Source organism: Caenorhabditis elegans, chromosome IV, assembly GCF_000002985.6.
Source record: "Caenorhabditis elegans chromosome IV".
Taxonomy (NCBI): domain Eukaryota; kingdom Metazoa; phylum Nematoda; class Chromadorea; order Rhabditida; family Rhabditidae; genus Caenorhabditis; species Caenorhabditis elegans.
Window position 1 is genome coordinate 4,983,951 of NC_003282.8, and position 26,840 is coordinate 5,010,790.

The following is a 26,840-nucleotide window of genomic DNA, read 5'->3' on the forward strand; positions in this document are numbered from 1 at the left end:
TAGGAAATTAATTAATTGAAATTGAAATTAATTGAAAGACTTTTTTCTACAGAAAAAATGTATAGACAAGGGGAACCAAAATTTTTCGTGTTTCCATGAGAGCAGCGTTTGAAAAAGACAATGAGAATAATGTTCTCATATTTTTGCATTTTTATTTTGATGAAACCTCGGCCTTAAGCATGTTTTTTTCGTTTTGCTTTTTTATTATTTCAATTATTTTAGAATTGGTTAGTTTTTTTTTCTAAAATTTTTCATCAACTTGTCTAATTTACTTCAGAATGCATCAGTGAACATGCTTCTGTTTTGGGGATATCCAGCTTCTGATACAAAGTTCTGTGAACCACAGTTAAAAACTAGTACTTTCAATAGTTGTATTGACCTATGTTTATCTGAAACTTATTGCATGGTAACTGAAATTGGATTATTCTGAAATGAAATTAAATTTTTAGCTCGCTTTCGGAAATGACAGCTCTTGTACGTTATGCGACATATATGCTGTAAACAAAATCACACAGTCAAACTCTATTACAAATATAAAAACTGCAATTAAAGTAGATTCTCAATTCCAGTGCCCAAAAAATATGACAATAAACCAATACAATTACACAGTTAGTTTATACAAAGTTCATTAAAAACATTTTCTAAATTTTCAGAATGGATTTAACAACTACAAAGCTAAATATTCAGCACCTACTTGGACAATATCTTACGACAAAAATTGCTTAAATACCGATTTTAGAATGTTTCCAAGACCAGTTGGTGCATTTTATTTAGCTGTGAGTCAGACTAAGCATTTTAAAATTTCTAATACATAATCACAGGTGCTACCGTCAGTTGGAAATAAAATAAAATCTACATCGTTCTGTAAAAATTTAAGTTCCAGTTTGGATATAGCTGGAATGCAATCTAAGAAAGAATTTGATTATGTTCTAAGTGAGTTTAATTAGGGTTCAAGTGATTATTTCTTAATATACACTTTTTAGAAACCGCTAAATTTATAACCGGCTACACACCAGACTATCAATATACTACTGTATGGCTCAGTGGAACAATGAGATCGGCATGCCAAACAAGTCCAATACCTTCTGGATGTGATGGTTTGAATGTGAGTTTTATAGCACACGTGAAGAAGTTTGGTAGCGGTTTCAGGCATTTTCTGGATTTCCTTATCAGGATAACTTTGACGTTTACCAGTTTGCTCCTGGTTACCCATACATTGCAAAAACATCAGCACCCAGAAGTTTGCAATTATTGTATGCACAAACGGAAAGTGAACTCGAGGGAAAAGTTAGTGACGCATAGTAAGTTGCAGTAGTTTCAGAAATAAATTGAAAACACTTTTCCAGCAGTGAATATGTTTGTGATGGTCAAAACCCCGCAGTCATCTGTGTTTTCTCCTTCACGTGCGGAGGCCTCGCAAAATGAAATGAGCGAAATGAAGATTGCGTAGAAGTCAGAAAATATTAATCATGCAATAATAAATGTTGCTGTTTCTATGTTGTTTTATACATGAGAAAAAAAACGTTGTTTTTAGTTCGTAATTGGCAGAGCTTTGCATTTATCATGCGACTATTTGTTCGAGGTTTTGCATTTTTTAAGAGTATCAAGCGCTGACGGTCTGTTTTCAAAGTAAGAAAATGAGTTGCAATAACCCAATATAACTACAATAATTGTGGAATTATTCTGAATTTTCGAAATAATATTGTCAATTTTTCAAAACATATTTTTGAACAAAAATATCATTAAAAATTTAGATTTTTTTTCAACTTTTAAAAAGTTATATATGGTCATCAATACCTATTTTCTTATTATAGCAAAATCCCCTGGGCGATAATAAACCTCTGAAACGTGTTGCTCCAGCTTTGGATTTGACTATATTGCGAATGAACACTCGTTTAATGAGAACACAATGAAAAAGTTAATTTTGAAAAAAAATTATCAGGATTGTAGGGTAAGAATTTTTCTGTTAAGAAATCGTTTCGGTATTAAAAAAAACGCTCAGTGTTTTAGAACAAACTGTAAAAAACATTTTGACCGGCTTGGTAAAGTTTCGATACGCATAGCAGCTGTTCTAGAACATTTACGTTTGCAACCAAAAAAAAATAATATTGTTTGAATTCTAATAATTATTTTCCAAAAATAAAACTGTAGTTTCCGTACTTCCTGTATTAGTCACTAATAAAACAGGAACCCGTTTTGTTTTTTTGCTGAATGTGAAACAGTAAATAAATATTTCAGAAAATGGACAATCAATAATTAAGTTCAATACTAAAACTGTAAAAGAACATACCCTGTTATTTGTTGTTGCAAAGATTGAAGAACGTGCACCCGTGGCAATGTGCATTATTTCACAAAAAATGCCAAGCGAGATCCAAACTACATATGTAGTCGTGTTTCTATGAAAACAGCGTTTGAACGAATAATGAGAATAATATTCTCGTATTCTTCCATTTTTATTTCTATGAACTATTATTCTGAAATATGTTTGTATTTTTTGTCATGTTTTGTACTTCTGCATTATTCTCTCAAACAGTTGGTTTTCGAAAAACGGCAAAAATCAGACTTGTTGTTTTTTTGTAGATTGCTTCGGTAAACATGCTTTTGTTTTGGGGATATCCAGCGTCCAGTATCAAATTTTGTGAACCACAGTCAACAATTATTCATTTTGACAGCTGCATTAATCTATGTTTAAAGGAAACTTACTGCATGGTAGTTGAATTTGGATCAGCTGACAATATAATCCAATCTTTAGCTTGCTTTCGGAAATGACAGCTCTTGCACGTTGTGTGATATTTATGCAGTTTCCAAAATTACACAGTCAAATTATACTTCGAATATTCAAACTGCAATAAAAATTGATTCCCAACTCCAATGCCCGAAAAATATGACAACAAACCAATATACTTACACGGTTTACTTTTAACAAGTTTTTAAAACACTTTTTATAATTTCAGACCGGATCCAACAATTATAAACTAACGTTCTCGGATCCTTCCTGGACAATAACCTACGAGAAAAGTTGCGTAAATTCGACATTCAGAATGTTTCCTAGGCCAACTGGACCATTTTGTTTAGATGTACATAAGTAATATGTGATACGTCTAGATTTTTATAATACTTTCCTACAGGTGCTATGGTCAGTTGGAAATAGAGTAAAATCTTCAACGTACTGTAAAGATTTGGGCGAGGGATTGGATCTAGCTGGAATGCAAACGAAAAAAGAATTCGACTATGTTCTTAGTACGTTTTATTTTGCTTTTATAGATTATTGTTACCTAATAATTTCAGAGACGGCAAAAACAAAAAGTTACTACAATACAAACTATAAATACAGTACTGTGTGGCTCAGTGGAATAATGAGATCAGCCTGCCAAACTAGTCCGGTACCTTCAGGATGTGACGGGATAAAAGTTAGTTAATAAGTACAGATAAGTTCTAGTTTTGTTCTTCCAGGCGTTCTCCGGTTTTTCTTATCAGGATAATTTTGATGTTTACAAGTTTGCGCCTGGCTATCCAAAAATTCCGTCTTCCGCCTCACCTCGAAGCATGCAACTTCTAATTTCACAGAGTGAAAGTGCCTTCGAGGGAATGATTGGTGATGCACTGTAAGTTTATCTGTTATTATCAGTTGATAAAATACTTATTGAAAACGTATATTTCCAGAAGTGACTATATTTGTGATGGACAAAGCCCTCCAGTGATATGTGTCTTTTACATGCGGAGGTCCTGCTGTATGAAAATACAAACGATACAAAAAAAATCAATTCATTCATAAATCGCCTTTCATTCAGTGCCCTTCATACAGCCTATTTCTTATTCTTCTTTGATCTCTTGGTCTTATCGGATTGCTCAACCTTCAAACTATCCACTTTTTCAAGTGTGTCATCTTCATCCGACTTTTCCTGATAGAACCCATTCTTCATTTTCTCCTTCTTGTCAACCTCATTTTCAGCCATCTTTTTCTTCTTCTTACTCTCCGTTGGCATCTCGAATTTGGGGAATGGCTTCTGCGATTGGTCGACCGGTTTTGCAGCAGCGGCATCACCATCTGGAGCCGGGCTCTTCGTGTCTCCCTTATCATCCTTTGGCTCTTCTTTTTTCTCATCTGAGCCAACCTTGGCCAACGCGCTTGGTGTTGGATCAGTTATTGGAGGCTTCTGAAAAAAATAAGAAAAAACTTGAAAAAACTTGTCTGACACTAAACGTGACTACTGCAAAATTTTCACATCAAACAAAAACATCAGTAAAGTATTATTCTGTCCTGCGCACCACAGAAGTTTACTTCAAAATTCAGTTAATAGGAGGTAGGCAGAAAAAAAAGTCATGTAAGCCTGCGACAGGTACGTAGGCATGGAGATATGCCCACATGCCGTTGCATAAATTAAACTCACGATTGCCGATTTGGCTGGCTCTGCAGACGACATCTTCTTGGATGGCGATGCATTGGATGGTTTTTTCTTTCCTTTGCACAAAATCCATGAAGGGCAAATGACGAGCACAATCAGAAATAAATTCTGAAAACATTTCAACTTTTTCAGGAAATGTTAGTCTGAAATTCTTACCTGAACGAGATTGAAATAGTCTCTAATTGACATTCTAGAACTTTGCCAAATTGAGACGAAAATCGCTATTCGTGATGAGGAGGAGATTCGAAGCTTGCTCAAATTGTGAAATGATTGAAAATTCGAAACTGAACTCTACTAGTTTGTGATATTCACGTGAAGATTGGAAATATTGATAAGAAACTCAAAAGTTTATAAGATGCCACGGATTTAAAAATTTTAATCAATTATTTTATGATTGGAAATTTCTATAAAATATTTATTATTACATATTATTATGATTCAAACACCTGCCGCACAACCTAACGTTGAAGAATCTCTATTATCAGAAGTACATCACTTTCTTTTTTTTTGAATAATTTTTTTGTTGCAATGAAAAAATACGCATTTGAAAAGTTTAGAAAAAATTAATTAAAAATTAATTATTACAATCCAACACAAAAACAAGGAATACGACACAAAATCCGTTTTAATGGGGGCACTATGAATCATGAACATAAGCACATTACATGGATTTCGTGAAGCATTTGTTGTATTTATTCAATTTTATTTTCAAATGTGGGAGACTTGGAGAAACCGTTTTCTAATCGGTTTTGTGAACATAATCATCGCAACAGTCGAGAAAAATCCATGGCAAGCAACAGACATAATGAGTAACATTCCAAGTACTGAAAAAAAACCTGCTCAAAAAAAACAAACAAACAAACCATCAGAGTTGAAATAGAAAAATAGTGTATAAACAAAGAAAAAACTGGGAACCAGTATCATGATTGTATGAATTACTGTCTGCAAGGTAATCTTGAAAAATGTTTTCTGAATCAGGGCTGCCGGTTTTTTGAAAAACCAAAAAATCGAAAAATGTTCGGTATTTCAGAAAATAAAAAAGTAAATTTTCGTTTTACGGTTTTTCAATTTTTTTGATTTTTCTAAAAAATTCTTCGCGACAAATAAACCTGAATTGTAAGGCTGAAAATAAACATATTTTGCATATTCTTTGCTGATCTTGATATAACAACTGTCTGTTTTGAGTATGATGTTACATAAAATAAAAAATTTAATGTTACAGAGAGCAATAATAAAAGATACGACAAAGCAACAAACGAAAGAATCCACAAATCCTTATCATCAACTGTAAAAATAATGACCGAATAACAGGTGACTAGAACTGGAAGGTCGGGTTGATTCTGATAAACAAAAATTATCATTTTAAAAAATACGTATTACTCTGCATATTTTTAATTGAAATACATCAGTTTCTTGGGAATCTGATAAAATGTGTTATTTACAGTGAAAAACAAAATAATAGGAAAACAGCAGAGTCTAGTTATTTTAAAAATTAAAATCTGAATCAGGTTAAAAAATATCTGACCTGTATGAATGGCCGTTATATATCTTTGTATTTTTCTGAAAAAACATGTTGAGAAATCAGTGGATTCACTACCACTATTTAAAAAATTTCACTGTTTCAAAAATATTTTGATTTTTTACAGAAATGTTTGTTGATAATTTTTCGTTATTTTTTGTTGACTTTTTCATATTATCAAAATTGATTTTTTTAAATTAATTGGTCAATTATTGAAGTCAATTATTTATGCATTCGATCATGTTTTGACTTCAGAACATCACGGAGTTGCCCAGGAAATTGAATATTTGAACGATTGAGAAATGAGCTACTGTAGATTGGTGACCGAATGATTTTATTAGGAATGATTTTATTAGGAACATATGCAATGATTGGCTACTTAAATTGCAGGTCCAACACAGGAATAAGCGTTTTCACCATCGTCTACGGAATTAGTGAAACATTCACCCATAAACATTCCAGTTATCAAAATTGATGTGTGATCCACGCTTGCAAGTGGTGCACCTGAAATGTAAAAATAACTATTTATGGTTTATCGAACTGCAATACTTTGCTCTTTAATCGGCTGCATTCCAAACAACATATAATTGGTTCCGAAAGCATTGCAAGCGTTTTCAGCGTTTTCGATATTAATCGGGCCAGTGTAGAACACCTATCAATATACCTTCATTACGTAACACATTAATTTTTATTGGATGCTCTTACTTTCATGCACATTAGAGACGGCTGGCGTCAAAAACATAGTCCATGTATTATCAATACACTTTTGTTGGTATGTGATTGTCCAAGATGGATTGGAAAATGACAATGTGTAGCCATCATTGCCATCCTGAAATGAATATGAGAATGAGAATATTGAAAGTGGAGTAACGGTTCGAGCCATTTCTGTTCCTTCAAGTCGTGAGATACCTACCGTTTTAACGTATTCTGTAGTTTGAACATCTTTGGGGCACGCATTCTGGGGGTCAACTTTTATTCCAATTTTTGAACCAGATGAAGAATCCGATTGTGTTATGGAATTGATAACATGAGCGTTACAAAAAGTACAACTGTTTTCGTTTCCATACGCTATCTGAAAATATTTTTTTTATTTACGGAAAATAGGATAAAGTCAAAATTATGTTAAGACCATCTTTATTCTAATGTATGACTTATGGTAACAACTGAATTAACTAAATCCTAAGCAAATGCAAATGTAACATGAAAGTCAAAAATTTTTAACAGATTTCTAAGCATTTGCCCGAAGCTGGATACTGTGGTCTTTATAATTTTAGACTTAAAAGTTCCACTTTATTATGTATTAGAAGTAAGTTTTAACAGTATTTTCAAACTCACCATGCACGGATAACTGTTCAAACACAAATTCATACATATTTCAAATGTGATAACTGAAGAGTGAGAAACACAATTTTCAGTTCCAGAATCCGGGTATCCCCAGAACAATAGCATATTGACTGAGCAGTTCTGAAGATCTTTAAAGTTACAAACAGTTAGATGTGTGTTAACCACTTACAACGCTGTTTAATATGAACAAGATGGCAAATGATGAAACGTTCATTTTCCAGGATATATAGCAAAGGCAATTGAAGGAAAATGAAAGAAAACGAATAAATATGTGTTTTTATTCATGTGTTTTTAGAACATTACGGAGTTGCCAAGGATATTTTTCCTGAATCAAAAAATCTGAAAATGGGAAGCGTACCAAACAACCTACAGAAAATGCGTTTTCTTCATTTTGTTTTCTATTTTTCGTTTATCGGAGTCCTCTAGGCAACACATTTTGAAGTTAGATGTATAAGAGTGGAAATCAAACATGAGAATGATGAACATTTTATTTAACTTGAAACACTCATTATTGCTAAATGTGTTTATACATTTCGAATTGTGGCTGTTTGGACATGACGGGATTGTTTTCCATATTTGCAATTACTCGGCAAACCCTGTACATGCATAAATAGATGAACAAGGTGCTCCTCTAAAAAATTAAAAAAAAATGTCAATGAAATACTATGTGATTATTTCCTTTTCCATTCTCGAAAGTGTCTTGGAAACGCTACAAGCATATTAAGTCATTTTATGAATGTTTTTTTTTAATTTGAAGTTTGATTTCAAATAGGTTTTTCAATATCTATTGATTTTTATATTTTAATAGTCCTTTAAAATAGTTAAGGTTTTGTTTGACTCAAAATATATTCAATGTTGCCTTAAAAATTTTTTTTTTAGTTTTTTAAAAAGTTTTTCTTGATCGTAAAAATATTTTCTTCACTACGACGCATGAATATCTTAATTTTTGGTCAGTATTCTGCCCTACAATGTATCTTTGAACTTCTGATTCTACAAGTTCAGGTATTACTCATTCAGATATGTAGACACGAGGGTATTCGTCTTCTTTTCATTATAATGCTCTTCTCAATTAATTTCCGGTTCAGTAAACACAAAAAAAACCTAATAACTTGCATGTTTCCCCAGATCTTAATCACATTTTTTTCTTCTTCAACGGGGTAATACTCAGCTCTTACCTCCATCTAACAAAATGAATACAGCTATAAAAAATGATGTTCAAAACGTTGCGTTTTCGATGGCATTCATCACGAATTGCACACTGATTTTATTGATTTTTTCAAGATCTCCTTTCAAACTGGGGACTTATAAGTACCTGATGGTTTACTTTGCCTCAGTTTCTTTGTTTTATTCATTTCTTGAATGTTTACTGAATCCGTTATTACTATCATATAAAGATTGCTTTCAAGTGATCGTGAAACTACAATTCTCAAACCCAAAAGTCGATCGTTATATTTTATGTGAGTTGAAAAGAACTTTCAAAAAAAAATTGAAGTTTAGAGTTTTTTACTGTTTCACTTACTCTATTGAAAAACATTGAATTTTTTGAACACAATGAAAAAATGTCAAACTTTTCTATATGAATTTTAAAAAGTTCAGATTACGGTTGTGGAATCTGCGGAGTTCTGATGCCAATGTTCGTTGTTCACTTTATCTTCCGATATTTTGCAATGCAAAGAAAAGGGAATCTGAAATATTTTGAAGGATGGTACTTTCTATATTGGTTGTCTGTACCGCTTATTAGTGGATTCTTGTGGGCTCAGACACTTTTTGCGTTTTTATACGAAGATACTGAAAGCTCGGATTATATGAGGTTGTTAAAACTGCTGTTTCAAAATCTATTTATTATTTTTTCAGAGAAATATTACTTGAAAATTATGGTCTAAATATCTCTGATATAACCTATGTGGGAGTTTTATACTACAAAAAGTCAATTTCCGGTAGCGGCACTGAACCAAATTTTACTGGACTTCAAGGTGTTTGTGTTTTGGGTACAATTATGGTAAATGGAAAAACTTGTTCTTATTTTCAAAACCTAATAATTTCAGACAGTATGCTTCTGCTTCATTATTTACTTCGGTACATTGACCTACAAAAGAATCATGCATTTGATATTGGAAGGAAGATCAGAATATACGAGAAGACTTCAAAAACAATTGTATCAAGCACTTGTTATTCAGGTTAGCTTGATTTTTGAAATAGCAAAACAGTGCTTCGAGTTTTTTAAAATAATTACTTTAATACTTTTCATATAATAAAAAGTTTATTTATTGAAGACATGAAACAGTAAAATCATAAAAATAAAAAGTCAAATTCTCATCGAAATAAAATACATTTTCAGACAATAATTCCCATATTCTTTTTGATTCTACCACTTACCATATACTTCTACTCTCCGTTATTCCATTTTGGTAATCAAACGATTGGTGACTGGACTGCTTTGAGTACAGCCATCTACCCGATTATTGACCCGCTACCTGTCATTTTTGTCATTGACAATTATAGACTCGCAGTTTTAGGTGAGGCGACTAGAAATTATAAATCTTAAAATAAGAGTTCAGAATTTTTCGGATGCATCAAACCACAAAGAACAGTTTCTATAAATGTGACTTCAAGTAGCAATGCGGCAGTGGAGAATTAATTTTTTTTTTCTGTTTCAAAATATATATTTTTAAATGAAATTACTTATTTCAATGTTCAGTGTTCTTTTTTCGTTTCTTCGTTTCTTTTGAAAATCTTATTTATTTTTAAGAAACTTTTTCAAATAAAATATACAGGAAATGATGAATTATGATTTGTTTCAAATTTTCCATAAACTTCTTACCAAAATTTTGTCAGCAAATATGATATCCTTATTTCTATCAGAACATACCATTTCGAATAAATAGTAGCTTCTGTAAATTACATAAATGGGTTTGAAAACCATACGAAATATTATATTTTACAGATTAAAACAAACGCGTAGTGGTTTGAAAATGGAATGAAGTTTTTGAATATAAAAAGTATTTGAAACAATAGATGATGAAACTAATATTGTTAAATTACTCGACTGCATAGTACCTTTTATAAAATCTTATTAAGGACCGAGAAAACAACAAAAAACGAGCTCGACAAAAACTTTTATTCTCATCTTTACACAAAGGAAAGTGCTATTTTAGGCGGTGGCCGACATTGGAATGGTGACAGTTCCAGCAGGAGTCACTGCAGCGAAAGCGGCTTGAGCATCAGTAGCATCAGCTGGTGCTGGTGCAAAATGGATGACAAGTTTATCCTCTTTTGGTGCACCAGCAGTACGAGTGATCACAACATCCTTTGATCCAGCTGGATCGACAAATCCGAACACCGGGGCAATGCGGTATTCGTTGTTGTTGGATGATTTGATCTTGAAGATGATCTTCTCAGCTCCACCATTGACGAGCTTGTGGGTGGAGGATCCTCCGGCAGCTGGGACAGTGCAGGCTGGTGGATCGGCAGTGAGGGACATGTTGTAGCTTCGGTTGTTGGTTGTTTGGTACTGAAGACTGATTTTATTACGGTTTTTGCCAAATATTTATACCATTTCTTATCAAGATGTACTAGTGACCTCTTCACGTTTTCACACGGGAAATTATTTAAACTTTTTCTTTATTTTTATTTCTAACAAAAATCTTGAAAATAAGAATAGCAAATTCATTTTTTCAGTTTTAAAGGTGCAGTAACCAGTGGCGGAATTTCTTTAAAATACGCCTATGGTACCAAAATTACCAAGTAGCATAATTAAAAAATTCAAAAAAAAAGTTATTATGGTTTTTAAAAATTGAGAAGAAACGTCAGTTTTTGCCAATTTTTTGAGAGAAAATTGTTTCCTTTGATTTTTATGGTCTTCTTATGTTTCAAATATTAATATTCAATCATTGTATAATAGTTTTTTTCAAAAAATGCCAAAAACACGGTATTTGCCTCTTCTCGACGGAAAAGATATTCAAAAACTTTAATAGTGATGTTTAACTGGCGCTACTCCACCTTTAAAAATTAATACTATTTTTTTGGGGGAGATCTCCTATGAAAATACCAACGAAATGCACCAATTGTGAAGTTGCGTGTGATTTCTTTTCGGAGGCGTTTTCTAGAAAAAAAACCAAAGAAATATTTTTTGCAAAAAAATGAAAATAGGCTTTGACTGATTTTTTGACAGTTTTTGAAGATATTAGAAGACATTTCTGTAAAAAATTTAGATTTTTAAAATGAAGTTTTGGAAGGTTTAAGAACGTTTCTTTCAATTTCTTGCCAATTTTTGAAAATTTTAAAAAATTGAAAACCTGCTAGTCTGACACAATTTAAAATAATAATTAGAAAATTCAATGAATGACAACATTACTGAAGTTTTAGACCCATGTATAGATTCATGTAGATTACTGTAATTATGGAAAAAAAATGAGTGTTTATTTTTGAAGGGATTATTAGAAGAATATAATAGAAAACTACTGTAGATTGAAAAATGAACCTTCGACATTCAAAGTGATGTTGTCCGGGTACTGTAGTGGTACTGTAGGAGAACTATGGGATTACTGTAGTAAGCGTCACGAAAAAAAAGCAAGAGACGAGAAAAACTTCTGGAAACTTTTGAAAAAAAAACAAAGAAACGTCTGGTAAATTCTGGAAATTTTACACCAAGTTCTAAATTTTCAGATTTCGATGGCGTTCTCCTGTCCCACAATAAACTAGCTTCGCCCACTAAATTAAATTTCTAGTAAAAAAGAGTTAATTTTAGACAGATATATTAAAAACAATTTTTTATTCTAATAAAAGCACGTAAAAATGAACTTTCACAAATCGAGTAATGAATTTTAAGTTCATAAATAAAGGAGAATTTTTCACGTGTTGAACTCACTGATAAGATCTAAAAAATGTTGGTATAAATTCTTGAGAAATCGTCAGTTTCAATCATATTCGAACACTTTTTCGAATCGTGATATCAACCATGACGTCTGCCTATTTTGGAGTTGCCGGTGGGAGCAATACTGGTGCACAATCGGCTTACTTTGGAGTTGGAGGAGGACCAGCAGGAGGAGGCGGTGGAGCCTCGAAGGTTGGAGGTGGTGCTGCACCACCACCAGGAACATCAGTCTACATGGGAGCCGGAGGTGGAGGTGGAGGTGGCGGAGCCCAGTCTGCTTATTTCGCTGTTGGAGGAGCACCAGTCGGGGGAGCACCAGCTGCCGTCTCTATTGGAGCCCCACCACGTAAGTTGCAGTTTTCTTTCAGTTTCAATTTTGGTTGAACTTGTATTTTTTTAGCAGCTGGCGGAGGTGGTGCCTCAACAATGACTGCTCTTGGTGGAGCTCCATCAGGAGCTTCTACTATGACAGCTGTAGGAGGTGCCCCGAGAGGAGCATCTACCATGACTGCCGTCGGAGGAGTACCATCCGGAGCCAGCACAATGACCGCTGTCGGCGGAGCACCAACTGGAGCCAGCACTATGACTGCTGTCGGAGGAGCACCAACTGGAGCCAGCCCTATGACGGCCTTTGGAGGAGCACCAACTGGAGCCAGCACAATGACCGCTGTCGGCGGAGCACCAACTGGAGCCAGCACTATGACGGCCGTTGGAGGAGCACCAACTGGAGCGAGCACAATGACCGCTGTTGGTGGAGCACCAACTGGAGCAAGCACCATGACCGCCGTCGGAGGAGCCCCAACCGGAGCAAGTACAATGACCGCTGTTGGTGGAGTCCCAACTGGAGCGTCTACAATGACTGCTATCGGAGGAGCCCCATCTGGTGCTTCCACTATGACCGCTGTGGGAGGTGCTCCGAGAGGAGCTTCAACCATGACTGCTGTCGGTGGAGCACCAACTGGAGCTTCTACGATGACAGCTGTTGGGGCAGCCCCAGGCGGAGCTTCCACCATGACTGCTGTCGGCGGAGCCCCCCGTGGAGCATCTACAATGACCGCCGTCGGAGCCCCAGGAGGTGGAGCGTCTGCTCTTGGAGCCGCACCACCAGCCGGATCAATGAGCGGAGGAGGTGGTGGAGCCACGTCTGGGTACTTCGGAGTTGGACAAGGAGTTATGGGAGGTGGAGGTGCTGTTGGCCAATCTGCCTACTTCGGAGTTGGTGGAGGAGCTGCTGGAGGTGCCAAGACTGGAGGTAGCTTTAAAAAATGACTTTTTCAAGTTTTTTAATATTTGATTTCAGGCGGTGGCGGAGGTGGAATCCCCGGACAATCGATGTACATGGGAGCCGGAGGCGGCGGAGGAGCTGGAGGAGGTGCCACATCTGCATACTTTGCACCCAAGTAAGAAGAAAATATTGGAATGTTTTGAACTTTTATAGCCAATAAACAGTAGAAAGTCGGTTTTAAATTACAATTCATATTTTACACGAACAGATAACAATACCGTAGCAAAGGCTAGTAAGCCATTATTGAATGTTTCTTCTTTTCAAATAAAACAAATTTAATTGATTGGTGATTCTCATCGTGAACAACTATCTCAGGGTAAGACAGGAGAACGTCATTTAAATCTGAAAAGTTTGGAAATATTGTGAAATTGCCATCATTTCCCAGACGTTTCAGAAGTTGCTTGAAGTTTTTAGTAGTTACACTTTTTTACACTACAGTAATCCTACAGTTCAGTACTACCGTGGTCTCCAACTTTTGCGTTTTATTATTATTTTTTTAATATTTTTGAAAATAACTGCCTCCCAGGAGTGCGCGGCAATTCTACAAAATGAGACGGTTGGGCATTTTCCCCGATATTTAAAATTTAAAAAGATAATGTGGAAAAATATTTTCTCTGTCTGGAAATAACTTTCATTTGATTTGGAACAGCCGAGAAAGTGTTTAAAATTGTTCGAAAGTTGAAAATTACCGGTGAAAATTGCCAAAAAATTGACGGCAATTTTCATCGTCAATTCTCAACTTTCGGACAGTTTTTGAACACTTTCTTGGTATTTAAAAATTAAATAAAAGTTATTTTCGAATAAAGCGAATATTTTTCTAAATTGCATTGATAAATTTTAATGAAAAATATCTGAGGAACATGCCCAACCGTCTCATTTTGTAGAATTGCCGGTCGGCAACTGCCGCGCACCCCTGCTGCCTCTTATCACTTCTGCGAGAGAGTTCCTCAAGCATGTGAGCCTGTACAACAGTTTTGGATCTGAAAAAATCTGATGCAGAAAAAAATTGTGTGTCCAGCCGTGGAGAGTAAACTAAAATTGTTTCAGCACCTTAAACCTCCTTCACATCTAATCAATAGTGACATGAATCTTTTCGACCATTATCAAAAAAATTGGAGATGGCAAAAATGAATTTGTACCAACTATGCTGGTTGGTAGACATTATTGAAATTAATTCCTAATTACAAAACCTATTACAAATATATAAGTAACTATACAGTAAATCCTCACTCAAATCCTCTAATCTCACCGCCAAGACAAGGTGCAATTGACACCTTCCTACCGTAATCGACTCGCCTCAACTCAATTGGGTGCGAAGTTCTTGTCAAATATCGGGAACTCTTTTGGCGGTATTTTAGGTTTATATATATTGTTTCAATTGTATATGAATGACAGTTTTAAAAGTTTGGAAATCTGTGAAATTCGCATTGACAGCTTTTTGAGGCGGCTCCCAGTCTGCTTTGAACACTTTTTAGCAATTGAAAACTGTTAGATTTTGCCTGAAAGATTTACAATCTTATTAAAATCTGTTTAGCTAGGTATTAGCATTATACAATTACAATCGGTAAAAAAATTCGGAGCGTTTAATGACAATCAAAATTCTATAATGAATTGACTGCCCAAGCCAAGTATTCTTCTCGATTTCTTGAAACTGAAAAAAGTATTGTAGTAATTCTTTGAAAAAATACAAGTCTCTTTTTTTTCCTCTAAGCACCTGACTGTTCCGATGTATCAGAAAGTCATCCAAATTAAGAAATTGAAAAGTGAGACTTCTAAGAAATTGCAGCGGAAAAACACTGGAAAACTGGAAAAAATATATCTCAAAAATATTTTTGCATTGAAAATAAGATCGAGTTGGATGCGCAAATTTTCCATTTCTCCCAAAAAAAATTCCGAAAATCAGAATTTCGGAGAAATTGTAAGGACCGCAAAGAAGAATGATTAAAGTTCAAATTTCCAGACTTTTTAGTTCGATGTATTTCTTCATATCTCATGTATACTCTTGGTATCTTTTTATAAAAAAATCTTACGAAGGACCGAGAAAACAACAAAAAATGAGCTCGTCAAAAAACTTTATTTTCATCTTTACACAAAGGAAAGTTCTATTTTAGGCGGTGGCCGACATTGGAATGGTGACAGTTCCAGCAGGAGTCACTGCAGCGAAAGCGGCTTGAGCATCAGTAGCATCAGCTGGTGCTGGTGCAAAATGGATGACAAGTTTATCCTCTTTTGGTGCACCAGCAGTACGAGTGATCACAACATCCTTTGATCCAGCTGGATCGACAAATCCGAACACCGGGGCAATGCGGTATTCGTTGTTGTTGGATGATTTGATCTTGAAGATGATCTTCTCAGCTCCACCATTGACGAGCTTGTGGGTGGAGGATCCTCCGGCAGCTGGGACAGTGCAGGCTGGTGGATCGGCAGTGAGGGACATGTTGTAGCTTCGGTTGTTGGTTGTTTGGTACTGAAGACTGATTTTATTACGGCTTTCGCCAAATATTTATACCCTTTCTTATCAAGATGTACTAATGACCTCTTCACGTTTTCACACGGGAAATTATTTAAACTTTTTCTTTATTTTTATTTCTAACAAAAATCTTGAAAATAAAAATAACGAATTCATTTTTTTTCAGTTTTAAAGGTGGAGTAGTTTGGCCTCTAAACACCTGCCTGTTCCGATGTATCAGGAAGTCATCCCAATTAAGAAATCAAAAAGTGAGACTTATTACACCTGCTCTGTAATTAATCTCCATTCAAAAATAACAACAATGGCACACTTCCGGGAAGATAGGGTTCAAGAAGAGTGACCCTAGCAGCATACGGTGGGTATCTCTGGTGTCATGTGTAGGGTTTAGGTTGACGTAGTTTAGTTCAATTTGAGGAAATTTTTAATTTTCTTTTTTGAGAATCTGAAATATTATTTGTCTCGGATCGCGTTCAATACAGTGTGATGTTTTTTAGTCAATTTATTTCCTGTTTCACCAAAAAGATATACCGATTTTCAATTATTGTGTGAATTCTTTCTCTAGTTTTAAACTTTTATTTTTAAAAATATAAAAGTTTGTTACGTTTGTCTGTTTGTTGTGAATATTTTTAGTCAACTTTGAGTTTTGCTTTCCATGCTGACTTTCTGAAGAAATCAATCACCAGTCACATTTCGTAAAAGTCTAATTAGTTGAAGACAAATATATCTTTGTGATTTTGAACTTATCATCCCACCCCACTACCGTGTGACGTACTTGTCTTATTTTGGGTTTCATGATTTTTTAATAATAACTTTGGAGTGGAGAAATGATAAAAAATTTTCCTTTCATTGCTGCTGAGCTAAAAACTGTTATAAAAACGTTCAACTTAAGAAAAAAGTTGTGCAATATCATCACGAAATCATAAATAGGTTTGATCTCATTTTTAAGCTTAAATTGCTTTATTAACGTTCTATTTTTCTTTTTTTTTTGTTGAAAAACATAACTTTTGTGATGTGACAACTTCGAATTGAGTAGTGTTTCTAAATAACTAACAGTAATAATAATTCTAAAAAACAGTGAAGTCAATTTTTTTTCTGTTTCACCAAAAAGATATGAGGATTTTCAATATTTGAGTGAATTCTTTTTCAATTTCTAATATTTCAAACAATATGAAAGTTTGTTCCGTTTGTCTGTTTGTTGTAAATATTTTTAGTTAATTTTGAGTTTTGAGTTTTCCAACTTTGAGTTTTTATGATGAAATTTGAACAATCCTGTTAGAAAAATACAATTTTCTCTGAAACTTTTCCCACAATTCCATGAAGGGGTATTCAAAAAAAATCTCAATTTCAGAGTAGTTGAGTTTATCAACTGCAAAAATTGAAATTTCTCTTAAAAGCTGAAGAAATGCATTACAAAGGTTATTTAAATCACTTTTACTATTCTGTACGCTTTGCACGGTGCAGTTTTCAACAGTTTTGATTGTCAATTTCACTTGTCCCGGACTCAAAAACTTTTTCATCGCCGGAAAAAGCCGGCCAAAGCCTAACTTGAAGGCAGAAGCCAACATTGTACCAAAATTCTATAATTCAAGGTTGTCTGGATAAGATAAAACAAAAAGTCAACTTCCGAAGAACAAAACAAAAACTTCAAGGTTTGGTTTTCCTCCTTTGCAAATCTTTTTTTGTTATCAAGAATCGTTTCATCTACAAAAGTGGCAAAATTATGATGAAAGTAAACGAGTGTGTGTTTCAAAAGTACCTTAACTTCTTCTCCGTAGTTTCTACCGAAATTCCAATCTTCTGACATTTCCATATTTCGTCTAATTTTCTCATTCCTAATTTTTTGTCAATTGACAAAAATGTGTTGTTTTGAGACCTATTTTCCTGACAAATTTTGCCAACAAGGTAATATCAAAAAGGTGTAAATCCCAATGATTCCTCTTTATCCCACGACAGTCCTAATATTTTTATGGACTCTTCTCTGATTTACAACGATGGTGTTCTGTTGACCTACTGACCGCCGGCAAAGGGAGTTTGAAAAAAAGTATGATATGGGCGGTGGTATTGTACCCCCAGCGACAGAGCAGATGTTTTACAACTCCTCCTCTTCTTATTTGCCACTTTCCTCTCGAGACAGACACCCATATAGTGTGAGGCTGTGAGTATCTTCTACTAATGTTTTTACCATCTAACAGGTGCTGATACTTTTTCTTTTTAAACACTTCCACTTTTTTGTTGCGCTTGTGTTGTACTTTTTGAAAATGATGTAATCTAGGAGGTACCGTGAAAATTTTAAATATCTGTAGATTGTTGAGAATTAGATAAAAATTGTTTGGCGCTTTACCATATTTTTGAAACATTACTTCAAATTTTCTGGTAGTTGTATCGTATAACACTGTTTTATCTTCCCGATAAAAATCTCGCATTCATTGTTTTTTTTCAATTCTGAAATGTCTCCCAAAAAAGTTTGAATTTGATTTCTATTCCCAGATTACTTGTTGAACCACACACGTCGGTTAATTTTACTATCTATCGCCCCGACAATCATACATAAACTACAATTATCAAGCCAATTGTTTGTTTCAATTTTCGACTACTGCGGTTATTGATAATTTACCAAATCTCTAGTTCCAAATTGTTTTCATAAGAACAATTTTAATTTTCCACTGGTTACCTGCTTTGATTTTAAATTTCATTTTAATCAATATTTTTATAAACAAGGCGCTTGAAAAATAGTTCATTACTAATTAGAACACAACAACTCCTAGTTTTGGCATCGTCTGCTTGTTAAGTGTATTCATCAAAACATTTTATTCTGTTTCACAATCTTTTTAATATTCCGCAGTCGGCTTTCAAACTTATTAGTATAAATTGTTTTCTTTTACTACTACATAATAATACATTTAGATGACGTCATCAATCAAATCTGATGCTCCACAATTTCTGCTCGATTTGGATAACTGTTCTTCACTTCCTCCAACACCGCCGAAAACCGCATCTCCAGGTAAGTTGCAATGCTAATACATAGTTGAAGGAAAGCATCGGGGGTTTGAAAATTCGTTGTAAGTACAACAATTTCATGAAACAGTAATTTTTTTTCGAAAGCACAAAAATTTTTTCTAATTTTTCCCAAGCTTGTAAAAAAACTTTGTCGAAATCCCATATCCATTACATAATTGGCAGATGTATATTGCGTCGGTTTATGTGTTCACAGAGCAATTCACACTCATTGTTTCAACTTTTTTGCCAAGTTTGCGCAAAAAGCGTCGGGATTGGTTTCCCATCATTGTGTTGAGTAGGTGCTATGATAGGGTGTGAATTGGATTTGGGTTACGGTCGGAAATTTGCGGAAAAGTTATTTGGGCTCTTCTTCGAAACCATTATGTGTCAAAAACAGTTAATTTATTTCACTGTTTCAACGTTAGTTAAAGACAATAGGTTCTATTCGAGGATTGTTGTAGTATACGAGGAGTAGGAGAGAAAAGTACTTTTTAACCTTTTAATTATTCGTCTAAATAATTTTCCACACAGTCCTAGCAAAAAAAAAACATTTTGCGAAAAGTTCAATGTTTTACATGTGCATAAAAATGTTTAGTTTATTTAGCAAAAATACTAGCATTTAGCTCTATTAATATACCATCTACCGTATATTCTCTATTAGAGCGGCGTATCTAATAGTACGGCGTATCTATTAGAGCGGCACCCTAACTGGCTCTTCGAAAATTAGAGCGACAGTCTCTATTAGTGCGGCACCCCTTTTTTTTTGGGTGCGAGAGCCACCTCAATTATTTGATTTCTTCGAAGACATTTTTGTTCATTCTTGAATGAATTCATAAATTTTCATTTAAATATTGAATTTTAGTGTCTCTGTGAGGCAAAATTACACAATTTTCATAAATTTTTTCCATAAAATATGAGGTTTTAGAAGGAAATTTTGAGGTTACTACTCCCAAAAGTAGTAACTTCAATATGAAAATTAGTTATCGAAAATTAGTGCGGCAGTATCCAGTAGAACGGCAGTCTCTAATAGAGCGCACGTCGCGAAGGGCCCGGAAATTAGTGCGGCATGCCGCTCTAATATAGAATATACGGTACATTTCATGGTTGATGAACGGGCACTAAAGTCCAGGTATTGTTCATGCAGAAGATGCGAGTTGCAGATGTATTTGTCAGCACCACCTGTAAATTGAACACATCACCAGATATCGTGGGTGATGAACTGGAAAAAGTGAGGAGATGGGCTAGATTATACATTTAATATGGGACTGACTTAAATATTTTACTGTTTCAATGTTTTAATAAGTTTTGTTTCCATTTTCTAAACTTGTTTTCGTTACAGCAATTTTTCAACGCGTTAATTTTAGCTGTGCATAATTAAATTTCTTGTTGAGCTGTGTGTGTTCTCTCATGAATTGCTGACTCAAATACTCGAGATGCTTCGTAGAGCTAATTCAAAGTTTACAGAATAGTTAAATCTTTGTTCTTCCAAAATAATCTGATTTCTCTTTCCCTGACACCGACTTTCAGATTTATTTATTTCTGTAACTACAAATTTCAGGTAATTCAAAAATGAAGGGCTTCAACATCTCGGACTTGTGCCTCGACTTGGACAGCTCAACTTCCAGCTCTTGCTCCGTTTCACCAGGTTAATTTTTCTACTGTTTCAAACAGTTTCAAACAACGCTTAAAATGTGCGCATATGTAATTTAATATTTGTTCCAGCTTCTTCCTTCCACACCCGCTCTGAATCAGTCGGTCAACAACAGTCTGGTAGAAATTCACCAGGTAAGGCAAAATATTTTGTTTTTAAAATTGTCAAGTGTTTCACTACTATGATAGTTTCATACATTCAGCAGATTTTTAATTACTATGTTTACCAAAAAATTTACATATCTTTATAATTTTTAGTCTCAAGCTCCACCGAATCACCAACCAAAAGACCAAAATACTCGTACAATGCATTGATCGCCATGGCTATTCAGAGCAGTCCATTCAAAAGTTTGAGAGTCTCCGAGATCTACAAATATATTTCTTCCAACTTCTCCTACTACAAAAACCAGAAGCCACTTCAATGGCAAAACTCGGTTCGCCACAACTTGTCTTTGCATAAAGAGTTCCGAAAGGTTCGAACTTTGGATGGAAAAGGTTTGTGTTTTAACAGGACTTAATAGAATAATAGTGTTTCTTTTCAGGCAGCTACTGGGCAATGACTGCGGATTTAGGAACTGATGTTTATATCAGCAACAACTGCGGAAAGCTTCGTCGCCAAAAAAGCAAAGTGGCCAAGTTTCCACCAATGCAACAACATTTTCCAATCCCTCAGCTTCCAACCCAAAACATTCACCAACTTTGTATGCAAAATCCTCAAATTCTTGCTACATTGCTTCAAAATATGTATCTTCAAAATATGCAAAACCTCCAGAATATCCCCATGGTTCCTGGCTTTCCAATAATTCCAGTTCCCATTAATCCTACCTCCTTTCATTTTCCTAAAAGTTCTTGATAGAATAGCCTTCTGAGTTTTTTGTTAAATTGATTGAAATTAACTGTTGTCCAAAATCAGTTTTTTTGTTTTTTCCCCGATTTGTGTTTAAATTATTTGATTTTGTTGGATTTTGATAAATATTTAGAAAACTAGATTCTCTGTATAAAGCTTGAACTCACCGCAACAATTAGTGAATTAAAGTGCTCCAAAACAAGAAGACAAAGTTAGTGATTTGCATTAATTGAAGGGTTTCCTTCTCTTTTGAACTCCGTGGTTTGTGCAAAACTACTTATTTTCTTCCGCTTGTAGTTTAGAATGCACCCGGGTCAAAATAAAAAGTCTGAGTATATCTTCCGGATTTAATTTTTTTTCAAATGTTTCATTTACAGTGATTTTTCCAATAAACAATAATCTGTAACTGTGCTTTAAAAATTTTCAATCCGTGTATAGATATTTCTCATTCAAAAAGAAATTACCAAGAAGCAGAAACATTCTACTTTGAAGTATTATAATAATTCAAGGTACCAAATTATGCATTTTTTTAAACTTTAGCCAAGGATTTTTAATACATCGAATTGTTTCATATATGATTCACTTCAAGCTGACAAAAACTAAAAAAAATGGCAAAGGTTTCAATGTACCTTTTCAAAAACTTTTAAAGTGTTTAGCTTGTTTGTTTTCACAATACAATACTACACAAAAGATTTTCCGAAATACAGAAGATCTAAAAAAAAACAAAATGGAAACCGAAAAAATGTTTTTTAATTATTTTGGGAAATTCACACGATCTAAAATAATTATTTTTTAAAGCCAATTTACATAAATAAATAAATAAAAAACCTTCAGTGTGCAATATCCTTAAAAGTAACTCAAAATCATGAGGGAAATTGAAAATTTCTTATTAAATTATCATTATATTTCCGTGATTTGTGTTTTATGCTGTTTTTCCTCGTTTTTATGTCCTCTTTTAAAGATTCACTAATTAGAATAACTAAAATTAGTTCTTTCAAATTTGGTTAAAAGGTCATCTCCGATTAAATATTCCGTGGAAAATTCAAGTTAACAATTGTGTGAAACAGTTGAAATTTTAAATGCAATTTAAAAATTGTGTCATCTTCTGAAATTTCATTCGGCTATTACGGAAGTGTAATATAATCACAGGTGTGCGTGCAGCAATTGACAAAATTTAATAGGTTTATGCAATTGTCTAACACCTTTTACAATGACATATCCATATTCTAAAAGTTGATCTCTTTTAGTTTTCAATTTAATTTCCCATTGATTTAGTTTAGTTTGTGATACGTTTGAAAAAATGGTTTTTTGATTAATTTCTTGTATTTTAATTATTTTTCTTTGTATTCTTCCAATTACAATGTTCTTTTTATATGAGTAAAACCTACCATTAATGAAACCGTAAAAAAATGAATTGTACAGATATAATCTTACTATCAGCTGTGTAGTAGGTTCCAAAATAGGCATTTTTTAAATTTTGAGCATCATTTTCGGTAATTGTCAGTAGTTTTTTAAATTATTTATTATTTTTTATATAAATAACTTAAACATGTCAGACTAAAGTGAGGCGGTCAGCAAAGCAATTGAATGGTTTTTGAAACAGTAAAGTTGAGTTCGAATTTTCAAATCATCTAGTATTTACACAGGCTCCAAATAAAACATATAGATGTTGCTCTTGCTCATTATCAGAACCTACTAATTATTTTCAAAGCTAAATGTATTCTGTCTGTGTTTCATTGAAAACTTGATTCTTTGAGTACGTAATTAATTTTTCAAAAATTTTTTTCGAAACTGTTTCTTTCAGTTGATAAAGTTTCAAACGTTTCTACATTATAATGCAAAGAAGATGAAAACGTTTTCAGTTTGGAACACAGTTGCTGTAGTTTCTGTAGTGTCTTGTTTATTCCAGCATCGAAAGCTCAAATGTTGTGCTGGGAATATGCGATGTGTGAAATATGAAAAAAAACTATGTTTTGTGCAAATTAGAATCAAATCGAAAAGTACAAACAAGTTAAATTAATTCCCCACGTCAATCAAATAATGATTGCCTGTCTGCAATAGTTCATGAAAATTATTTGTAAATTCAATAAGCTCTTGTGATTATTTGTTCCTATTATTAATTGATTTTCAAAATTGAGTGAGAGTTCAGGAAACGCCTTTTAAGTAAGGTTTACATTGGACGGCTGTTCCTGGTGCCTGCCTGCCTACCGCCTCTTGTTTCAGTTTGCTTGTAGAAAATCTCACTTTTTTGTAGGCACAAAATTCTCTATTTTCCAAACTTCGGGAAAATTTTCAAACTTTCTGCACTTTTTTTGACTCTGTTCTTGGCAATTTTTACTGTTTCAGATATGCAATAAATTTATTACAAAAAAACCACAATCAATCACCGTTAAACCAACATTTAATTGAAACAATCAAATATGAAGTTTTTAAAGATCAAACTTTTTGTCATTCATACTTCATTGCTGTTTCAATTTAACAATAATTTCTTGATGAGTAATGAGTGGTCTAATTTTTTATTTAAAAATAAATATTCGTTCCTCATCACCCCGCCACTAGACACGATTCCGTTTCCCAGGAGAGCTAGTAAAGCCCATATACGTAACACTTCCCGCAGACAGGTACAACTATAATTAGAATATCTAAGGGATTACTTTGAGCACTTTGTTATCTGTCTGGCTCTGTCTCGTGCCGGGGTTCGTCTAACGAACAATTTATTCCTAGCAGTTGGTAATTGTAAATAATAATTTTCATTTGAATTTCTAGAATTTTTGCGCTTTTGGTTTTTGGAAGCGATTTTGATTTTTGCTTATTGTGAAAATTTATTCAAGTCGCTATTTATTCTCCGCCCACTTATTCATTAACTTTATATGCTTATTTTGAAAATTTAGCAAAAGAGGGTAATTTTCATTTTTGACCAAACATTGTCAAGCAATTTTGATACTTATGTGTATTATCTTATGTGTATAATTATCGAAACATATTTTTTTTTCAATTAATATATTTTATTACTAAAAATTTTTAGAACTAATCAAGTGTTTTGTTGAACTCGCTTGTTTAATACTTTTTGAGCAAAAAACTTGCTTAAAATTTGAGATTTTTAAATCGGTGTTGAACACATTTTATGAACTCAAAACATTTTGAAAACTATTTGAAACTGTTTTTTTTCGTATCATAGGTTTTTCTGATCTTATGGAACTTGTTTTGAAACCTCCATAGCTTAATTTTAAATCAATTTCCACCGTTTTTTTTCTAAAACCGACCGTATTCCATTTTCGTTTTAACGTACGCATTCTTATCAAAATCGTTAATAAACTCGTATCCAAAATTCCAGAAATGACGACTCCAATTCCTGAAGAGCTTCACGAAACTTTTGTAAATGAAGCAAATGCCTACATTGCCGGCTTTGTCTCATTAATTGCTAATTTAGTTCTGATTTATGTCACTTCAAAAGTTAAAACGTATTCCAAAGAGTTCCAATGGACACAGTACTATGTGGCAATTCTAAGGCTCATATTTTCAATGGTAGTTGTAGTGACATCACCGGTTAGTTAATTCCGAAACTATTTTAAGCTTTAATTAGTTTTTTTTTCAGACATTAGTCTATGTCTCAAAAATGAAATCATTGTACATTGTAAAAGGCGGATTCTTTTTGCCATTTGATATGGGTAAGTTGTTTTTAGACTAGAAATCATAAATACAAGTTGCAATGTAATAATTGTAAGGTTGGAGTACAAAACTTGAACCGAAAATGTTATGATGTGTTAGGAAAAGATTTATGGTCAAGGTTTCACAATATTTTCTTGAAAGTTACTGTAGTTTTTGAGAACAATGAAAAACAGGAAATTAAAATAAAAACAGTCAACTGTTTCAAAAATTTCGATTTGTCTTTTCCCACAAGAATAGAAAGCAATACTTCTTGCAAAACTTTGCACAATGTTAATTGTACTTGAAACATTAAAACAAATTTCAACGTTTTTTAATTTTCAGGAACATTTTTCCTCACTCTATTTGTATTTTTTGTTGTTATTTCATGTTGTTCGCCAACGATTCAATATCTGCAAATTTGTCACGTTTTATCCGAGTAAGTTTACTGTATGTTTTATTAGCTGCCGACAAGGTGCCGGTTGCAACTTGAAATGAAAATAAAACGTCAGAAATTTGGTAAACATTAACCGTTAAAGTATTAATAATTAGCAAATAATTTTTACTTTATCTTAACACGGAGAAACCGACAACTAAAAATTTGAAAAATAAATTCAATTTAATTTTTTTTTAACTTTTAGCAATGGTCACAAGAACCCCAAGTTTGGTCCAATTATCTCTACAATTTCCGTAATTTTTGGAATTCCCACTCTCATACTTGTCTATTTTGGATATACACCATCTCCGGAAGAAGCCACGGAAGCCAAGCAAATTGTATATTATTTAAATGGGGAGGGTGATAGTGCTTTTCTCATGATCACTGCTAAAAGAGGAGGTACTATTGATTGGACATCAATTATTTGTACGGTTTACATCTTTGTTATTATGATTTCTTCGTCGATTACTGTATTTATATGTGCAATTAACATTTATAAACAAATGAAAAAGAAGATGCTGAGCGATGCTGCGAAGAAATCCCAGCAGCAAATTAATTTGATTCTGCTTCTTCAGGTTGGGTCAACCCTAGTTTTTTTAAAATTTAACCAAAAATTGCAGTTCTTATTTCCATTTCTTCTTATCCATATCCCGTTTTATGAATCGTTTATATTTCCAATTTTTAATATCGAAAATCCATTTCTAGCAAATAATTTGCCGTTTTTGTTTTCCTGGTGTCCGGCTATCAATCCAATTTTGGTTATGGTCATGGTTAAGGTATGTTGTTTTTTTAAGTTACCGGAACAAAAATGTATTGTACCAGTAATTCTAGAATAACAGTCTAAATTCTTTCGCCAATTGAGAAAACTACTCTGCCAGCCAAATTGCAAGAACCAATAAAAGCAAAAAACTTGAGCCAATTTTTGGCTGTTTTGCCTATTCTAGTTATACGCCAAAACTTGATACCCAAAGTTTCAAACATATACGCAATGTGAGAACAAATCTAAAATTATGAACCATTTAGATAACTTTCAAAACAGATAAGTTTTAAAGTATGTGCTGCATGAGAATGTGCTCTGAATATTGACTTTCCGTAAGCACCGTGAAACTAGGCAGGCATAAGGCGCCCTCGGCACGCCTGGAATGCCTTGTTAAAAACCGTTTTTCATGTCTGAAACAGAGTCCCCATGCGCAAAAGTATCAATAGTTTCTATTTCCAAAACACCCCCACTTCTGCACTCAAAGTAATCAAATTTTCAGAATGTGCGTGATAGATTACTATGCAGATCAGCCGGCTCGAAAATCTCATCAAGTAATATGATTCAAGTACGCCAGCAATCACAAGTGGTCAGCTCACGTCTGAAATGAG

The 26,840-nt window shown here is 33.8% G+C and overlaps 9 protein-coding genes, 27 non-coding genes and 2 pseudogenes across 39 annotated transcripts; 17 read left to right on the plus strand and 21 right to left on the minus strand.

The window, feature by feature from the left end:
• Nucleotides 1–95: 95 nt before the first annotated feature.
• On the plus strand, nucleotides 96–1,425 carry clec-176 (PAN-3 domain-containing protein; the record flags this gene model as incomplete). Its single annotated transcript, NM_068291.1, has 8 exons — nucleotides 96–227; nucleotides 278–406; nucleotides 450–608; nucleotides 654–776; nucleotides 822–933; nucleotides 984–1,105; nucleotides 1,150–1,301; nucleotides 1,347–1,425. The coding sequence occupies 8 exons, from the start codon at nucleotides 96–98 to the stop codon at nucleotides 1,423–1,425; spliced, it is 1,008 nt and encodes a 335-aa protein (NP_500692.1).
• 21ur-15404 lies at nucleotides 354–374 on the minus strand. Its single transcript, NR_053398.1, has one exon.
• Nucleotides 922–942, minus strand: 21ur-13662. Its single transcript, NR_053399.1, has one exon.
• A 109-nt stretch (nucleotides 1,426–1,534) lies between the features above and the next one.
• 21ur-8277 lies at nucleotides 1,535–1,555 on the plus strand. The gene has a single exon (NR_053400.1).
• A 296-nt stretch (nucleotides 1,556–1,851) lies between these two features.
• Nucleotides 1,852–1,872, minus strand: 21ur-4975. Its single transcript, NR_053401.1, has one exon.
• A 282-nt stretch (nucleotides 1,873–2,154) lies between these two features.
• 21ur-3455 lies at nucleotides 2,155–2,175 on the minus strand. Its single transcript, NR_053402.1, has one exon.
• A 420-nt stretch (nucleotides 2,176–2,595) lies between these two features.
• Nucleotides 2,596–3,775, plus strand: clec-177 (PAN-3 domain-containing protein; the record flags this gene model as incomplete). Its single annotated transcript, NM_068292.1, has 7 exons — nucleotides 2,596–2,709; nucleotides 2,753–2,911; nucleotides 2,955–3,077; nucleotides 3,129–3,240; nucleotides 3,289–3,410; nucleotides 3,454–3,605; nucleotides 3,664–3,775. The coding sequence occupies 7 exons, from the start codon at nucleotides 2,596–2,598 to the stop codon at nucleotides 3,773–3,775; spliced, it is 894 nt and encodes a 297-aa protein (NP_500693.1).
• Nucleotides 2,874–2,894, minus strand: 21ur-10032. Its single transcript, NR_053403.1, has one exon.
• On the minus strand, nucleotides 3,757–4,681 carry E03H12.7 (uncharacterized protein). Its single transcript, NM_068293.5, has 3 exons — nucleotides 4,563–4,681; nucleotides 4,392–4,514; nucleotides 3,757–4,157 (listed from the first exon to the last, which is right to left on the minus strand). Exons 1-3 carry the CDS (start codon nucleotides 4,593–4,595, stop codon nucleotides 3,807–3,809), a joined length of 507 nt encoding a protein of 168 aa, NP_500694.1. The 5' UTR covers nucleotides 4,596–4,681; the 3' UTR covers nucleotides 3,757–3,806.
• A 341-nt stretch (nucleotides 4,682–5,022) lies between these two features.
• On the minus strand, nucleotides 5,023–5,043 carry 21ur-8756. Its single transcript, NR_053404.1, has one exon.
• Nucleotides 5,044–5,114: 71 nt separating this feature from the next.
• Nucleotides 5,115–5,767, minus strand: E03H12.8 (annotated as a pseudogene). The gene is made up of 3 exons: nucleotides 5,516–5,767; nucleotides 5,270–5,360; nucleotides 5,115–5,230 (listed from the first exon to the last, which is right to left on the minus strand). Coding segments are annotated over exons 1-3 (459 nt in total).
• A 301-nt stretch (nucleotides 5,768–6,068) lies between these two features.
• 21ur-12618 lies at nucleotides 6,069–6,089 on the plus strand. The gene has a single exon (NR_053405.1).
• Nucleotides 6,090–6,304: 215 nt separating this feature from the next.
• Nucleotides 6,305–7,483, minus strand: E03H12.9 (annotated as a pseudogene). Its single transcript has 6 exons — nucleotides 7,439–7,483; nucleotides 7,261–7,389; nucleotides 6,839–6,997; nucleotides 6,631–6,754; nucleotides 6,475–6,577; nucleotides 6,305–6,429 (listed from the first exon to the last, which is right to left on the minus strand). Coding segments are annotated over exons 1-6 (685 nt in total).
• Nucleotides 6,538–6,558, minus strand: 21ur-8538. Its single transcript, NR_053406.1, has one exon.
• A 955-nt stretch (nucleotides 7,484–8,438) lies between the features above and the next one.
• Nucleotides 8,439–9,907, plus strand: str-162 (Serpentine receptor class r-10; the record flags this gene model as incomplete). The annotated part of the gene is made up of 6 exons (NM_068295.2): nucleotides 8,439–8,726; nucleotides 8,866–9,079; nucleotides 9,124–9,268; nucleotides 9,315–9,446; nucleotides 9,608–9,785; nucleotides 9,828–9,907. Exons 1-6 carry the CDS (start codon nucleotides 8,459–8,461, stop codon nucleotides 9,905–9,907), a joined length of 1,017 nt encoding a protein of 338 aa, NP_500696.1. The 5' UTR covers nucleotides 8,439–8,458.
• On the plus strand, nucleotides 8,822–8,842 carry 21ur-10362. Its single transcript, NR_053407.1, has one exon.
• Nucleotides 9,908–9,963: 56 nt separating the features above from the next.
• Nucleotides 9,964–9,984, plus strand: 21ur-7969. Its single transcript, NR_053408.1, has one exon.
• A 151-nt stretch (nucleotides 9,985–10,135) lies between these two features.
• 21ur-12481 lies at nucleotides 10,136–10,156 on the minus strand. The gene has a single exon (NR_053409.1).
• A 264-nt stretch (nucleotides 10,157–10,420) lies between these two features.
• Nucleotides 10,421–10,750, minus strand: ssp-9 (Sperm-specific class P protein 9/11; the record flags this gene model as incomplete). The annotated part of the gene is made up of 1 exon (NM_068296.7): nucleotides 10,421–10,750. One exon carries the CDS (start codon nucleotides 10,748–10,750, stop codon nucleotides 10,421–10,423), a length of 330 nt encoding a protein of 109 aa, NP_500697.1.
• Nucleotides 10,751–12,191: 1,441 nt separating this feature from the next.
• Nucleotides 12,192–13,609, plus strand: ssq-2 (Sperm-Specific family, class Q). Its single transcript, NM_068297.4, has 3 exons — nucleotides 12,192–12,488; nucleotides 12,543–13,394; nucleotides 13,443–13,609. Exons 1-3 carry the CDS (start codon nucleotides 12,227–12,229, stop codon nucleotides 13,544–13,546), a joined length of 1,218 nt encoding a protein of 405 aa, NP_500698.1. The 5' UTR covers nucleotides 12,192–12,226; the 3' UTR covers nucleotides 13,547–13,609.
• A 1,403-nt stretch (nucleotides 13,610–15,012) lies between these two features.
• 21ur-11202 lies at nucleotides 15,013–15,033 on the minus strand. Its single transcript, NR_053410.1, has one exon.
• Nucleotides 15,034–15,534: 501 nt separating this feature from the next.
• On the minus strand, nucleotides 15,535–15,864 carry ssp-11 (Sperm-specific class P protein 9/11; the record flags this gene model as incomplete). The annotated part of the gene is made up of 1 exon (NM_068298.7): nucleotides 15,535–15,864. One exon carries the CDS (start codon nucleotides 15,862–15,864, stop codon nucleotides 15,535–15,537), a length of 330 nt encoding a protein of 109 aa, NP_500699.1.
• Nucleotides 15,865–16,905: 1,041 nt separating this feature from the next.
• On the minus strand, nucleotides 16,906–16,926 carry 21ur-8574. Its single transcript, NR_053411.1, has one exon.
• A 1,411-nt stretch (nucleotides 16,927–18,337) lies between these two features.
• Nucleotides 18,338–18,358, plus strand: 21ur-7215. The gene has a single exon (NR_053412.1).
• Nucleotides 18,359–18,797: 439 nt separating this feature from the next.
• pes-1 (Forkhead box protein pes-1) lies at nucleotides 18,798–21,536 on the plus strand (the record flags this gene model as incomplete). 2 transcript variants are annotated; one of them, NM_001028235.3, is made up of 5 exons in its annotated part: nucleotides 18,798–18,898; nucleotides 20,453–20,539; nucleotides 20,617–20,679; nucleotides 20,803–21,039; nucleotides 21,087–21,536. In NM_001028235.3, 5 exons carry the CDS (start codon nucleotides 18,802–18,804, stop codon nucleotides 21,395–21,397), a joined length of 795 nt encoding a protein of 264 aa, NP_001023406.1. The 2 variants fall into 2 exon arrangements, with proteins under 2 accessions (NP_001023406.1, NP_001380128.1); NM_001392306.1 differs by lacking the exon at nucleotides 18,798–18,898 and having other exon boundaries at nucleotides 20,464–20,539; nucleotides 21,087–21,397.
• On the minus strand, nucleotides 18,915–18,935 carry 21ur-14794. The gene has a single exon (NR_053413.1).
• On the plus strand, nucleotides 19,351–19,371 carry 21ur-8750. The gene has a single exon (NR_053414.1).
• On the plus strand, nucleotides 20,223–20,243 carry 21ur-14009. The gene has a single exon (NR_053415.1).
• 21ur-13077 lies at nucleotides 20,759–20,779 on the plus strand. Its single transcript, NR_053416.1, has one exon.
• Nucleotides 21,537–22,392: 856 nt separating the features above from the next.
• 21ur-5530 lies at nucleotides 22,393–22,413 on the minus strand. Its single transcript, NR_053417.1, has one exon.
• Nucleotides 22,414–23,227: 814 nt separating this feature from the next.
• Nucleotides 23,228–23,248, plus strand: 21ur-6321. The gene has a single exon (NR_053418.1).
• A 33-nt stretch (nucleotides 23,249–23,281) lies between these two features.
• 21ur-12245 lies at nucleotides 23,282–23,302 on the minus strand. The gene has a single exon (NR_053419.1).
• Nucleotides 23,303–23,774: 472 nt separating this feature from the next.
• On the plus strand, nucleotides 23,775–23,795 carry 21ur-10397. The gene has a single exon (NR_053420.1).
• Nucleotides 23,796–24,485: 690 nt separating this feature from the next.
• 21ur-11172 lies at nucleotides 24,486–24,506 on the minus strand. Its single transcript, NR_053421.1, has one exon.
• A 221-nt stretch (nucleotides 24,507–24,727) lies between these two features.
• srm-2 (Serpentine Receptor, class T) lies at nucleotides 24,728–26,839 on the plus strand (the record flags this gene model as incomplete). The annotated part of the gene is made up of 6 exons (NM_068300.2): nucleotides 24,728–24,937; nucleotides 24,987–25,059; nucleotides 25,382–25,475; nucleotides 25,678–26,047; nucleotides 26,093–26,248; nucleotides 26,732–26,839. 6 exons carry the CDS (start codon nucleotides 24,728–24,730, stop codon nucleotides 26,837–26,839), a joined length of 1,011 nt encoding a protein of 336 aa, NP_500701.2.
• On the minus strand, nucleotides 25,283–25,303 carry 21ur-7903. Its single transcript, NR_053422.1, has one exon.
• 21ur-12521 lies at nucleotides 25,560–25,580 on the minus strand. The gene has a single exon (NR_053423.1).
• On the plus strand, nucleotides 26,444–26,464 carry 21ur-10546. The gene has a single exon (NR_053424.1).
• Nucleotide 26,840: the final 1 nt, after the last annotated feature.